Raw genomic sequence first — 13,914 nt, 5'->3', positions numbered from 1 at the left:
CTCAAATCATTGGAATATTTCTTAAGGTCAATGAAGGATCAAAATACAGAAATGTCCAACTTCTAAAAAGTTAATTTGCACATTCAACACTTGGTTTGATCTCTTATGGTTGAACCAATTGGCTAAAACAATATAGACCCTTTCACAATGTCCAATTTTTTTTTTTTTTTTTTTTTTTTTGCCTGTCCCGTTTGGCTCTTTTGCCATCAGAATTGTTGTCTAAAGGCAAAGAAAGATGCCCAACGGATTTACTTTACCAAATTGACCATCCCAGCCTTGCCATAATGGTCCATTTGATTCACCTTTTATTGTTTATTTTATTTTCACTTACTGAATATGGGACAGACTTGACTGGGGGAAAGAAGGGGAGAAAGAAAGAGGGAAAGAGAAACAGCTGAGAAGAGGGACGGGGGAGAAGGGCAAAAACCAAAAACCAACAGAATGAGCAGAAAAAGAAAAAAAGAAAAAAAGAAAAAAAAAATGCATATATCAATCACCTGGGTCACCTGCTGAGAAAGGAAAAAGAAAACAAGCAGAAGAGAACAAGAGTAATAGAATAAACAACATCACAATGATATATGGGAATATGACAGTAAATACTAAATGTTAAACATTATTGTGCAGCACATAAGATCAACAGAACACAGTGTGCTTTGAGGTAGGAGCCAAAAAGGGTGTAGTTTGTGGGTGTGATCACCCGTGTGTACACCTGTGAGCATGGACGCGCTTGTTTTTTGTTTTTTAAAAGGTTCCTTCATGTAATGATCTGCTAGAGGGTTTTTTTTTGTTTTATAATAAAAAATTTTTATACTGTCAGATAAATTCAACTGTTGCTCTCATTTGGCAACTTTTAAACATTTAGATTTCTTTGTAGGTGACATTTAGTCATCTTCTGTTTGTTAACTTTTCACTGCAGTAAACACAGTGATAACTGGACTCTTAACTCAAGTATGCAACTTCATGTAGTGAGCAAAATGAAGCACAAGAGGGCAGGAGAGACAACGTGATCCAGGCTCTCAGATCAACGCTTGAGTTCTGTATGTTGTTTTGTACGTTTGTAATTTTACACTTTTTGTCAAATGTGATTATTCACAGTGTGATTTTGTCTGTAATTATTTTTCAAGGCACCCTAAAAAAATATTTATTAAAAAAAGCAAAGCTTGGTTCCCACTAACTACTATTCAACTTAGAGTCTCGTGAGACTTGCATGTCTGCTTACTATTTTTAATGAAGTTTTCTCAGCCCATACAGTCAGGTATGTAGGTTTTTTGTAAAGTGACACATGTTTCTGTACTTTTGCCCCTGCACACCACCGCAATGGATTTTAAATCAAGCAATCGTGATGTGACTGGAGTGTAGACTTTCAGCTTTAATTCAAAGGGGATAACATTATCGTTGGATTAACATTCATGAAGGCTCAAAATAATTTAAACCATCGACTAACGTGCAGCTTCATGGACAGACGAGACCTGTGGACGGTTAAAGACATTTAAAGTTTATTCCAAGTCTTGAGCTTGCATTTAGCAGCTCTTCACTGGAATTTTTCAATGAGGCCCAGAGATCAATGCAAATGAAAGAGCCATCAGTGGGCTGAAATAGAAGAAAATAAACCTATTAGAGATAGATAGAAGAAGGTTTAGGAGTGGCCAAATCAATAATGATGGCCTGAAGGACCAGATAAGACAGCTAAAGTGCACAATCACAGAGTTATTTTCATGTCAGGAAACACAATTTCACAGCATCTAACCAAATCATTGTCAAAGTCTACAATCCACATCACCTGCCCAGTTCTGAAAAAAACATCTTTAGACAAATGAAACCACGTGTACCAGAACACTGGGAAGAGAGTATGGAAGATGACACAAACAGCTCCCGATCCAAACCATAATACAATGTCTTTAAGTCATGGTGGAGGCAATATTATGGTGTGAATGCTAACTGAATCAAGTCAGTTTGGGTTTGTTTTTTTGAGTAATGTGACTGCTGATGTAAGTACCAGGAGGACTGTCAAGTGTACAGAGTTATATTATTATTATTTTATCTGCTCAGATTCAGCCAAACGCTGCTAAACCGACTCCTCTTCACAGTGCAGCTGGATAATGACCCAAAGCAAACTACAAAAGCAACCCAAGAGTCTCTCAAAGACAAGGAAAAGAAATTAGATATTCTTCAAAGACCAAGTCAGTCACCCGATATCAACCCAACAGAGCGTGCTTTTCAATTACCAAATACAAAACTGAATGCAGAACAACCCACAAACAGGCAGCAACTGAAGGTGGCTACTTCAATTTATTTCCAGCTTCTGAAAATGGAGGAATATTTAAAAATAGTTGCAATTCCTAAATAGACAATGCGACACTTTTGCTAAATCCTTTGAATTAAAGTTGAAAGTTGGTATATCTTAAATGTTGGACTTCAAATCCACTATAATGGTGTTGAGAAGCAAAATTGCAATAAAAGGTCACTGTCCAAAAACCTCACTGTACCCTTCTTTAAGTAAAATTTGTGAAAAACTGTTATCTGCGTAAATAAACATAGTCTACCTCATTTAGGGAGTTACAAATATATTACAGATTATTATAGTCAACTAAAACTAAACCAAAAACTGAAAGTGTGAATATATTAAACTAAATTTAAAAAAAATCTAAACTAGACTATATTAAAAAAAAAAAAAAAATTACTTTGTACTTACAATCTAACTAAAATAAAAATATACAATTCATCAACACAAGGTACCTGAAGATCCTTTGGTGCATTTGTTTATCAAAACTGGGACAAGGAAATTGTGAGTGAAGCCTTTGTCCCTGTTAAAAGGTGTTATGGACTTCTTAAATCCTTTCCCTGACAAATACCTCACTGTACCATCAGTCCTGCCTCTAAACACTTTGCCATGGCAAGATTTAAGACACACAAGACACTGAATAGCTTTGTCTTTGATATCTGTACTGTACATATTTATTATAAAATGCTGCAGTACTTTAGCTTATGTTAAAACAAGCTATTTATTGATTAGCAAGCCATGCTAGGCTAAAGGATACTGCTATTCAAAACTAGCAAATTAGCATGTTAACGCTACACTCTGCTCGATAGCTAAAACAACAGACAAATATTTTCATCACATTAACTTCATTGTACCTCTGTCTCTGTTATCTTTTCCCCCTCTTCTTTTCTTTTTGTCTTCTTCTGTTTTGGCAGTTTTGACATTGTCATAATGCTTTCAGGGGTCACAAAACTCAATACCCCATTATTATATTAAAACTAAACCAAAAACTGAAAGTGTGAATGACTATTATAATAAAATGAATTAGGAATAAATAAATAAATAAATAGATGCAGACTATATAACGTAATTAAATTTTATTATCTAAAAAAATACAATTCCAGAGAGCAGGTTTAGTCTAATAATATTATTATTACTGTACAGTTAAATAATGTGGGATTATTTTTCCAGATTAATAGTATTTATAGTGAAAGTCACACCTTTTTTTCCTTCCCTCGCTTGTGCTGCCCCCTGGTGGGCTGACTTTGCATACCATGGTTAAAAACTGTCTCTGACACTAATATAAATCACAATAAAGCTAAACGTTTCCAAAGAGTAAATACTAAACTAAAACAAACAACCTCAGTCTAAACTAAAAACAGAAAAAAATATATAAGAACAGAAAAAAATTACAGACTATGATAGCTGCAGTAGAGAGACAGGAAAGACTTTTAGTGTGAAAAACAGCCACACTGTCTCAGCAGGTCATGACCCTGGCCCTCATGTTATGATTGTCTTATCTCAAAGGTAAGATGCACTTTTGGTTTCAGTTAACCACAAGGTGCAGCAGTTGTGGAGCTATAGATGCGTTGGTGACTCATAGGTAACCCAGTCAAGTGTTTCTAACGGTTATTCACCAAGCTGTGAAAAAAGTTATTTACATCCAGGAATTACAAGCTACTTCTTCCTCTCACACACTAAATGTGCTCTCTCAGCTCATTGCTTTAAACAGCTAATGAACAAGGACACAACTCTAGCTCATGGACACCTGCACCCCACACACTCACTCACGCTTAGCCATGCCATATGGAGCCAAACAGCATCAAGTGTCATACCTGCACCACTCAGCACACACCCAGCCAACAGTACCTTTGTTTCTGTTTCTGCACCACGATATCATCCCACCATCTCTCCTCTCCTGCTCAGGTAATTTCAAAGCAGAATGTCTCCATCCATGACACACTCGATGAGACATCTTTAAGGCATCTTGAAGTACAACCCTGTCAACTCACAGCCCCCCTCTCTCTTTCTAGTATAAAGCATCCACTCAGTCCTCGTCTCCTAGACTGAAGAGATGCTTGTGAATTTTTAATGGCCCTATTATGCTTGTGTGTGCGCGAGTGAATGGGGTCCATTGGCTGGGAGTCCACACTTTCTGAAAGACAAATGGTCAGCTTGCTTTGGAGCGTTGGATACAGCTATACAAACAATTCGGCTGCAAGGAGGCAGTATGGGAGGGGGAGCTCAGAGGGGACATCCCCATCAGCTACTGTGCACCTGAAGGATTCATGTGACAAAAACATTTTAAAGTCACAGCTGGCCTTTTGTGATAGTCTTTATCACTGTTAGTTAGACCTTTGTAGGATTCCCATTTATTTGGGACCACCACTACGCCTTTCTACTTAAAAGGGAGTTGCCTGTGGCTTTAGTGCAAATCTAATTTGACACATATGAAGGGAAAAGACTTGCCTTTTCTCACCCTTGACCTTAAGCTTATGATGATGTAGGCATGCAGTTTGGTTCATACATTTTTGGACAATGACAATTTTTGTTATTTTGGCCTACTTCTCGACTTTTCAAAGAAGAGCTTTGAAGAAATGTGGAGAACTATTCCTGAAGACTGAGGTGGTCACATCAAATACTGACTTTCAAGTTTGTTAGAATTGTTGAAACACTGTTTTTGCCCTATATACTCCATTTACACTTATGTGTGTGCATAAATTACTGCAGCCATTTTACCCAGAAAATATGAAACTATTCAAAAAATAAAGGGTGGTTTGAGGTTTTTGGATAGTACTATTGCTTGCTACATAGCTTGAATTGCTTAATAATGCACTTAAACTGAAAACTATTAATTCTTTAAAAATAAATGGTATGAAGTCCAAAACACAATCATAATTACAACAGAAATATGAGTAAAAGCAGAAAGTAGAATAAAATAGAACCGCTAGTGCTGCTACAAGTTTGTTTACTCGGCTTATAAATTCAAAGGCATCATTGCTCTGACAATGGAAAAAGTTCACATGGCAAAACAAATTCATTAAAAATAATTGCATGTTCACATAATGAACATTTGAGCCTCATTCTGCTGGATGGTCTCTTCCTGCTAAAAGGGAGTTCTTCCTTCCCACCACAGCTGAATGTCACTCATTAGGATTTTCTGATTGTTGGCGTTCTCTTTACAAATCACCTTGAGACGACTTTTGTGGTGAACCTGTGCTATGCAAATACAATTTAACTGGATTATTATTGCTATAAATGACCAAATTCAAAGTCAGACAATAAAATGCCAAAAAGTAATCTTTACTTTGACAAAAGAAGTGTAACAAAAAAAAAATATATATATATATATAATAATAATAATAATAATAATAAAGGACACAAAAACATACATGTTTGCATGCGCCTCAATCTAAGATTGAGATAAGGCTACAAATAAAACACACATAAAAAGACTGGAAATGTTGTATGGACTTTATTCTATCCATGTTCTCTCTGAATCAATGCATCTTGTGTTCTCTTTATCTTAATCAAAAGGTAAAATGCACCATTTTCTGTCCTTATCCAATTCTTGTAAGGTCTTTGATTCACTGCCTCTCTTAATTTCCATATACAAAATAAGGATGGTGGGTATTATTTTGTTTTTATTCTCTACTATACAGTTTATTTTTTCCTCCTCTCCTGGCGAGTTCCTCCTCTGTCCAAACAGAAGCTTTTCTTCTTCTTTTCTTTTACTTCTTAACAATTTGGATGACATCCTCGTGCTCCATGATGTGCGTTAGGCCCACTCTCTGAGGGCTGTACTTGGTACTGGTTCCCTAAAAGACCGAGAGACAACACATTTTAGTTCCCCTTCAATCAAAGGGCTTCATGTTCAAGTGTAAACTGTATATTTATTTGCCTTCTCTGCTCTATGTTTCAAAATGAGAATTTTGCTTTACATCTCTAGTAGAAAGAAAGTGTCTGTTCTAAATGCCCTGTGACCAGGACATCAGCAGACTACGTTTACTCTAGTCAAGAGTACAATTGTACAGAGTTAGCTCAAACGGTTCATAGGACAAGCAGAAAATGTGTCTCTGAAGATTGTTGACCCTGGAAACTTGAACTTACCCAAACCAGGGCATATTTGAACTGGCTGGCTAAAGTTCTGTGGATTCGATGACACTGAAAGTATTTAAAGACAAAAATTAGACTGTGCACATACAGTGGGGCAAAAAAGTATTTAGTCAGCCACCGATTGTGCAAGTTCCCCCACCTAAAATGATGACAGAGGTCAGTAATTTGCACCAGAGGTACACTTCAACTGTGAGAGACAGAATGTGAAAAAAAAAAAAAATCCATGAATCCACATGGTAGGATTTGTAAAGAATTTATTCGTAAATCAGGGTGGAAAACAAGTATTTGGTCAATAACAAAAATACAACTCAATACTTTGTAACATAACCTTTGTTGGCAATAACAGAGGTCAAACGTTTACTATAGGTCTTTACCAGGTTTGCACACACAGTAGCTGGTATTTTGGCCCATTCCTCCATGCAGATCTTCTCGAGAGCAGTGATGTTTTGGGGCTGTCGCCGAGCAACACGGACTTTCAACTCCCGCCACAGATTTTCTATGGGGTTGAGGTCTGGAGACTGGCTAGGCCACTCCAGGACTTTCAAATGCTTCTTACGGAGCCACTCCTTTGTTGCCCGGGCGGTGTGTTTTGGATCATTGTCATGTTGGAAGACCCAGCCTCGTTTCATCTTCAAAGTTCTCACTGATGGAAGGAGGTTTTGGCTCAAAATCTCACGATACATGGCCCCATTCATTCTGTCCTTAACACGGATCAGTCGTCCTGTCCCCTTGGCAGAAAAACAGCCCCATAGCATGATGTTTCCACCCCCATGCTTCACAGTAGGTATGGTGTTCTTGGGATGCAACTCAGTATTCTTCTTCCTCCAAACACGACGAGTTGAGTTTATACCAAAAAGTTCTACTTTGGTTTCATCTGACCACATGACATTCTCCCAATCCTCTGCTGTATCATCCATGTGCTCTCTGGCAAACTTCAGACGGGCCTGGACATGCACTGGCTTCAGCAGCGGAACACGTCTGGCACTGCGGGATTTGATTCCCTGCCGTTGTAGTGTGTTACTGATGGTGACCTTTGTTACTTTGGTCCCAGCTCTCTGCAGGTCATTCACCAGGTGTGTGGTTCTGGGATCTTTGCTCACCGTTCTCATGATCATTTTGACCCCACGGGATGAGATCTTGCGTGGAGCCCCAGATCGAGGGAGATTATCAGTGGTCTTGTATGTCTTCCATTTTCTGATGATTGCTCCCACAGTTGATTTTTTCACACCAAGCTGCTTGCCTATTGTAGATTCACTCTTCCCAGTCTGGTGCAGGTCTACAATACTTTTCCTGGTGTCCTTCGAAAGCTCTTTGGTCTTGGCCATGGCGGAGTTTGGAGTCTGACTGTTTGAGGCTGTGGACAGGTGTCTTTTATACAGATGATGAGTTCAAACAGGTGCCATTCATACAGGTAACGAGTGGGGGACAGAAAAGCTTCTTACAGAAGACGTTACAGGTCTGTGAGAGCCAGAGATTTTCCTTGTTTGAGGTGACCAAATACTTATTTTCCACCCTGATTTACGAATAAATTCTTTACAAATCCTACCATGTGGATTCATGGATTTTTTTTTCACATTCTGTCTCTCACAGTTGAAGTGTACCTCTGGTGCAAATTACTGACCTCTGTCATCATTTTAAGTGGGGGAACTTGCACAATCGGTGGCTGACTAAATACTTTTTTGCCCCACTGTACACATAGTTTGCTTCTAACTTATTATGCGTGTAAAAGCATCTGACTTGAAAATGCGCTTTCCTTACCACATGTTCTACACTTGCTCCTCTTCTCATGATGATGGCATCATTAAAGTCAGGGCGCTCTAACAGAGAAAGCAGAAAAGGGTAAATTAATTTAGATCTAGTGTATATTCATCCATGTAAGACAAAAGTCTCACAAATGACTAAGAGAAAAATACATGTGTGCACATGTGGATACCTCCTCTTTTCTTTGTATAAATGCAGATCAGAGCCAGATATTCCCACAACCTTTCCAGAAGGTAATCCAGATTCAGCTTCATCCCACAACTGAAACATACAGTCAGAAAAATAGGATACTTTTACCTCCTTCATACAAACAGAAAAGGTGTGAAGTGACTGCTCTCATTTGAGGAAAAAAAAAAAAAAAAACAAACTCTGTGAATCCCTCCAACCTTCTAATTAAGCTGAAAATGGGACCAAAGAGGCAAAATAAAGGAATTCCTTCTGTGCTGCTGCAACTACACGAGCATGAGTGAATCACAATTATAAGTTGCATTGTTTTACTTAAGCCAGCAGGTTTTATGTGTCTGTTTCTTGTATTTTAAAAGTGACTAAAGAAACTGGACTGTGCACATACAAAGTTTTTATATAATATAAAAATGTCATATCGCAATATCATTGCTATAGCAACGTCATGTGTTTAGATTCCCAGGCATGTCCCCCATGATTACAATTGCTTAGTAATAAGGCACTTAAAGGGAGCTATTTCAGAGACCTTCAACTAGTCAAAATACTTTTTAAAGGTAAACAAAGGAGACGACGAGTGCCACTGGAGCCCACACAAGCTTAGCTTCATGTGGATAGAAGTTACTAACACAACTTAAGCTGCTTTAGAGTTCACATTTGCATCATGCTTTATATTATATTACATTATATCCATTATATCATGGATATAATGCTGCTGCTGGCACTCAAATTAGGTGGTGTCATCAGTGGCAGCTCACTGGAAAAGGAGGATGGAAAATATCCTTCATTTAATGACACGAACAAACACTGGTTCCCGCAAACATCAATAAAACGTTGCATTTTTTTTCCCCCTTCATTGTCGGAAATTGTGAGCGTTATTGCAAAGTTTCTTAAAATATCATGATTTGATTTGGACTCTACTCTGGAGCCAGTTAGCTAACTTACATTGATTGATTGATTGATTGATTGATTGGCAATTTATTTCAACATGTGAACAACAACATTATGGTGTTTATTTCTTGTGAACCTGTGGAAAGATATCTGACCTGATGACAACACTGTGAGGTCTGCGTGCTAGGCGGTCCACTTCCTCAATGGAGATTTGATCCACCTTATTGTACACCTGTGAACACACACACACACACACACACACACACAAAGTCAAAGTTCAAGAGATTTGCCCAATATCTCAAAATTATTTCCCTTTTGTTATGAGTCAAAAAACAGAAAATCATCTCAAATCTCTCTAAAATGACAAGGAAGCTTCTAAATAAGTCCAAGGCTTTAACTGACTCACATATAGACAAGGCATGTAAACTCTGTTCCCAACAATGACGTCAATGAACTCGTCTGGTGTGCAATCCTCCCTGAAGAGAACCTCTGCATTAAAGATTTCTGAGGAGCAGAATTAAAGGAATAACCAGACACTTCTGCAGCCTACTCACAAATTATGTCACAGAAATGCTAACTGGGCTAAATGTACATCAAAGAGATCAACGAAGGATACTATATTCATGAAGTATGAGCTGAACGAGCTTCTCCGAGCACTGGGTGAGAGGAACTGTGGAGTTGAAGGAGAGGCCGCCACCTTTCTTGGGCTACAGGGGAAGAAAAAAAAGCACATTTGCGCTGAAATTAATGTTTGTTTTCCAGCTTCAAAAATACCAGTGATACATAACGTGGTCATTTGTGGTATATCGTGATGTCTGTAGCTAAAAGCAGAATCGCACATCACAAAGAATCACTTAGAGGAAAACATCAAATCACTGCTTTGTGCATATAGGGTATTATTAGTATAGTTATTCAGACTTTTGCAGAGGAGAGACAGTGGCTATACTGGACAAAGGATGCTGAATATGGAGCTGCAAGGCAGGAGGCAAAGAGGAAAACCTGAGAGGAGACTCAAGTGAAGGAGGACATGTAGAGAGTTGGTATGACAGAGGAGGATGCTAAAGACAGGGTTAGATGGAGGCAGATGATCTGCTGTGAACTCCAAAAGGACCAGCTGTACAATAATAAAAAGATTATTATAGTTAAAGTATAGTTAGAGTTATTCGGTGTTAATAATATCTCAGTTCAATTAGGTAACTCAAAGATAACTCTGCCGTCCAGGATGTTTGATATTTGCACCGTCTCAGACAGTCAACTCTATTTATTTAATGTGCACCATGAAAGATTAACTCCGGTAACTCAAACTGGCAGGAATTTAGAACAGATGTATTGATAAAAATATAAATATCTGCAAATGTTTAGTGTATTGATAATGTATTGCAAGAGTCAGGGAAAGAGCAGACTGCTGTGTTGATATTTTGCTAAACCCCTTCAGTAGTTATTGCCACCATCAAATCAACATTTACATATAGAGAACAAACAGCCAAATGGCTGTTAGTGGATGCTGTTTACAATCTTCTTATTTCAGTTATTCCAACTGTGAGACAAAAAAAAGACAAATATACACACTGTACCTTGAAATAAATATTGGGTTTTGTTCTGTTGAGTCTGATGCCCACTGACTCCAACTCCTTTTCTAGAAGTGCCCTAAAAACAAACAAAAAACCAAACAAAGAATATGTTTGGATAAGAATTCTAAATAAACACTTGTGTGTCCCTGAAACTCCATCCAAGCTCTCCAAACTCACAAACCTCTGAACATCTCCTTTGGTGGCATCCAACATCATGACGACAACATCTGCCGTCCTGGCAACAGCGATCACCTGTCGACCTCTACCCTTGCCTATAAGAAGTATAAAAGTTAGAGATCAGCTTAACACAACAACTACAAATTAAGGTCTTTTATTCATGTTTTTTTCCACAGTTTTTAGAAGCACTTACTTCCACAGGTATGATTTGGTTTTCCCTTTCCCCACAATATTAAACACAGCAACAAATACATGTAAAATCATATTCATCTGTTTATAAATAATTCTAACCACAACTATAAAAACCACACCCTTATACCTAAATATTAAAGTCTCTGTACACTTTAAATTTAAAGCGACAAAATATAAAAATATAAATCCTAAGTGTACCTTGAGCAGCACCCTCAATGATTCCCGGCAGATCTAGCAGCTGGATGTTGGCCCCTTTATACTGAGGGAAAACAGAGTAGAAGAGTTTCAAGATACAGCGCTTAACACACTGTATGTGTCAAAATATTTTTAATGTAGATGTGTGTACCTCTATGACACCAGGTATGCAGGTGAGGGTTGTAAACTCATAGGAAGCAGCTTCACTTTCCGTTGATGTCATCAAGCTAAGGAAGGTGGACTGCAGAACACAGCAGAGAATGAAAGTGTCAACGTTAGTCAAAGATGGTGTTTTAGTATGTTACGCAGCCTTTTGACATGTTTGTAGTGTTACAAAGGCAAAGTGAGTCCTTCTCTCTCACATGAAACACTGTGTACTCCAGAGTTCTTCTGTTACTTGCTTCAGCCACCAAAATGCGCCAAGCCTTACACGTGAATTATACTTCTGCATCAGATCTATGCCATAAAAGAAACCCCATTCTAACCCTATGCTGCAACCTTCTACATAACCTGATGTTCACCTGCAGGGGCAGCAGGTGACCCTGACACCCTCCTCCAGCTTATCTAAGGAAACACTGAGGCCTTCCCAAGCCAGCTGAAAGATGGGCCTCAGACCTCCTCCCATGCCTGAAACACATCACCTACGTATGGTCCAGGAGGCAACCCAGTCAGATGCCTGAACCATCTGTCCAGAGCTTGTGGCCACAGTGGAGGATCAGAACACGAGCTGGTAAATCAACAGCTTTACTTTCACGATCAGCTCTCTCTTCACCACAACCGACTACCAGTCTGTTATAGTACTGATGCAGCACCAATTAAACTGTCAATCTCTCGCCCCACTATTCCCTTACTTATTAGCAAGACCCTGAAATTCCCACTTGTCCCAGCTTTGGAGTGAGCACTCCACATTTTTCTGGTAGAGAACCATGGCCTTGGACCTGGAAATGCTAATTCTTTTTTCCATCGCCTTGTACTCGGCTGCAAAGCTCCCTAAACAAGCTCGAGGTTGCCGCTCAATGAAGCCAAAGAATATCATCATCCAGCAGAGACGAAATTCTGAGACCACCAACTAGCTATGCCTATGAATTCTGTCCATATAAATCACAAAGACTCCCCTTAACACTAATTTAAACAACAAATAAGAGTTATGGCATGCAACTAAATTTTATTTTGGCCTCAGCTTTGTCATAAGGGCTAAGCAATCAGAACAAACTGGACTGAAGGGTTTTTTAAAGAGACAGGACTTAAAGCTAAGCCCTTCAGAGGGTGACAAGAGGTGTTGCTACAAAGTACAAGCAAACATTAATGCTCAAAATTACCCTTTTTAAAGCCTTTAAAAGTTATTCCAGAAAAAATTCCAAAATAAATTAGGATCCAGCAAATGATCAGAATAAGGCATGCTTCAAGGAAACCTGAACATACTAAAATTTACCCTGCTTTCTCGTGGTAGGATTATGGAAAAATAAAGACATTATTAGAGGAAGACAAGCACAAACTCCTTTATCTTCTACGTCCAGACCAGGAAACACAACCCACCGTCCACCATGTTGACATACCTTACCCACAGAGGGGAAACCGATGAGAGCGACACGGGCATCTCCTGATTTCATGACATCGAACCCCTCCCCTTTGGCCCCTGCTGACTTGGAGGGCTCCAGAAGTTGAGCTCTGTATTTGGCTAGCTTGGCTTTGAGCAAACCCAGATGGTACTCAGTGGCTGGAAGTAAGAGTGAATGGAAAGGGGGGATAATGGAGCTGTTAATGCTGCAATTAAAATAACAACAATACAGTTGTTTTTAGATTGTACTTAACATATGCATAAACAAAATGTGGAAATAAGACTAAATATTGATTCGTCTTGAGGTATAATGCAACACTCATAGCTGACAAACACACACAGCTGGGTACAAGTTGGTCCATTGTGGCGCTAACAGTTAGCGCTGCGACTTCTCCCTCTCACCTTTGTTTTTCTGTGTTCGAGAAATTTCTTTCTCTATTTCCGCGATTTTCTCCAGGATTCCCATGGCTGAAGTTCAGACAGGTGTCAACGCTTACACTGTTAAAAAAATCAGCAAATAAAAAAAAAAAAAGAAACGTGTCACTCCAGAGTTGTTAGCTTTGTTAGCCGCCCGGCTAACCGGGCAACTAGTAACACTTTAACAGTTGAGAAACAACAACAAAAACAGCGAGTGAGGATATGATAAAGCAAGCGAGCACCCGAATACAACACGGGTAATGTCAACAGCTTAAATTATTGAAATACTGTAGAAAATTACACTTTAGCAGAGGATACACTCAACAGCATGCACAGTTAACCGACATCACCAACCGGAACACGGTCCGTTCCAGTGAAATGTCCGGGAGGAAACAAGAAAACTCGGGGAAACTTTTACCGCGTGTGTCGATGTCGTTACATCAGTCGGGGAAGTGACCGCTTGTGACCATGACACTGTCGCCACGGTAGAGGAAATATTAAAGAGCAATTACCCGTCCACTAAGAGGCATTTGCATTTTAAACAGCTATACGTCCATGCCTGTCAAGTGTTCAGTTAGCGGTATTAGCTTATACGT

General features: G+C 38.9%; 1 protein-coding gene across 3 annotated transcripts; it reads right to left on the bottom strand.

Annotated features, from left to right (window-relative positions):
- Positions 1-5,722: 5,722 nt before the first annotated feature.
- On the bottom strand, positions 5,723-13,877 carry drg2 (developmentally regulated GTP binding protein 2). 3 transcript variants are annotated; one of them, XM_085270610.1, is made up of 14 exons: positions 13,737-13,877; positions 13,304-13,399; positions 12,900-13,060; positions 11,495-11,584; positions 11,347-11,407; positions 10,961-11,051; positions 10,783-10,855; positions 9,825-9,915; positions 9,615-9,712; positions 9,364-9,440; positions 8,310-8,398; positions 8,135-8,193; positions 6,371-6,424; positions 5,723-6,078 (listed from the first exon to the last, which is right to left on the bottom strand). In XM_085270610.1, the coding sequence occupies exons 2-14, from the start codon at positions 13,365-13,367 to the stop codon at positions 5,992-5,994; spliced, it is 1,095 nt and encodes a 364-aa protein (XP_085126736.1). In that variant the 5' UTR covers positions 13,368-13,399; positions 13,737-13,877; the 3' UTR covers positions 5,723-5,991. The 3 variants fall into 3 exon arrangements, with proteins under 3 accessions (XP_085126736.1, XP_085126735.1, XP_085126737.1); XM_085270609.1 differs by lacking the exon at positions 13,737-13,877 and adding an exon at positions 13,620-13,723; XM_085270611.1 differs by lacking the exon at positions 13,737-13,877 and adding an exon at positions 13,673-13,697.
- Between the last annotated feature and the right edge of the window lie 37 nt (positions 13,878-13,914).

The sequence above is a fragment of the Mchenga conophoros genome, linkage group LG4, assembly GCF_057382185.1.
Source record: "Mchenga conophoros isolate Kocher_MC1m ecotype Shallow Benthic linkage group LG4, M_conophoros_male_GT1.1, whole genome shotgun sequence".
In the NCBI taxonomy this organism is placed as follows: domain Eukaryota; kingdom Metazoa; phylum Chordata; class Actinopteri; order Cichliformes; family Cichlidae; genus Mchenga; species Mchenga conophoros.
The sequence above is the reverse complement of the archived record's forward strand: the minus strand, read 5'-3'. Positions and strand labels throughout refer to the sequence as shown.

Excerpts from the sequence above, each read along its gene's own strand:
- drg2 (XM_085270610.1), bottom strand. The coding sequence starts at position 13,367 with ATGGGAATCCTGGAGAAAATCGCGGAAATAGAGAAAGAAATTTCTCGA. Across the intron at positions 11,408-11,494 it reads GCATACCTGGTGTCATAGAG|TATAAAGGGGCCAACATCCA; the intron begins GTACACACATCT and ends GTTTTCCCTCAG. Across the intron at positions 8,399-9,363 it reads CCTCACAGTGTTGTCATCAG|TTGTGGGATGAAGCTGAATC; the intron begins GTCAGATATCTT and ends TGTATGTTTCAG.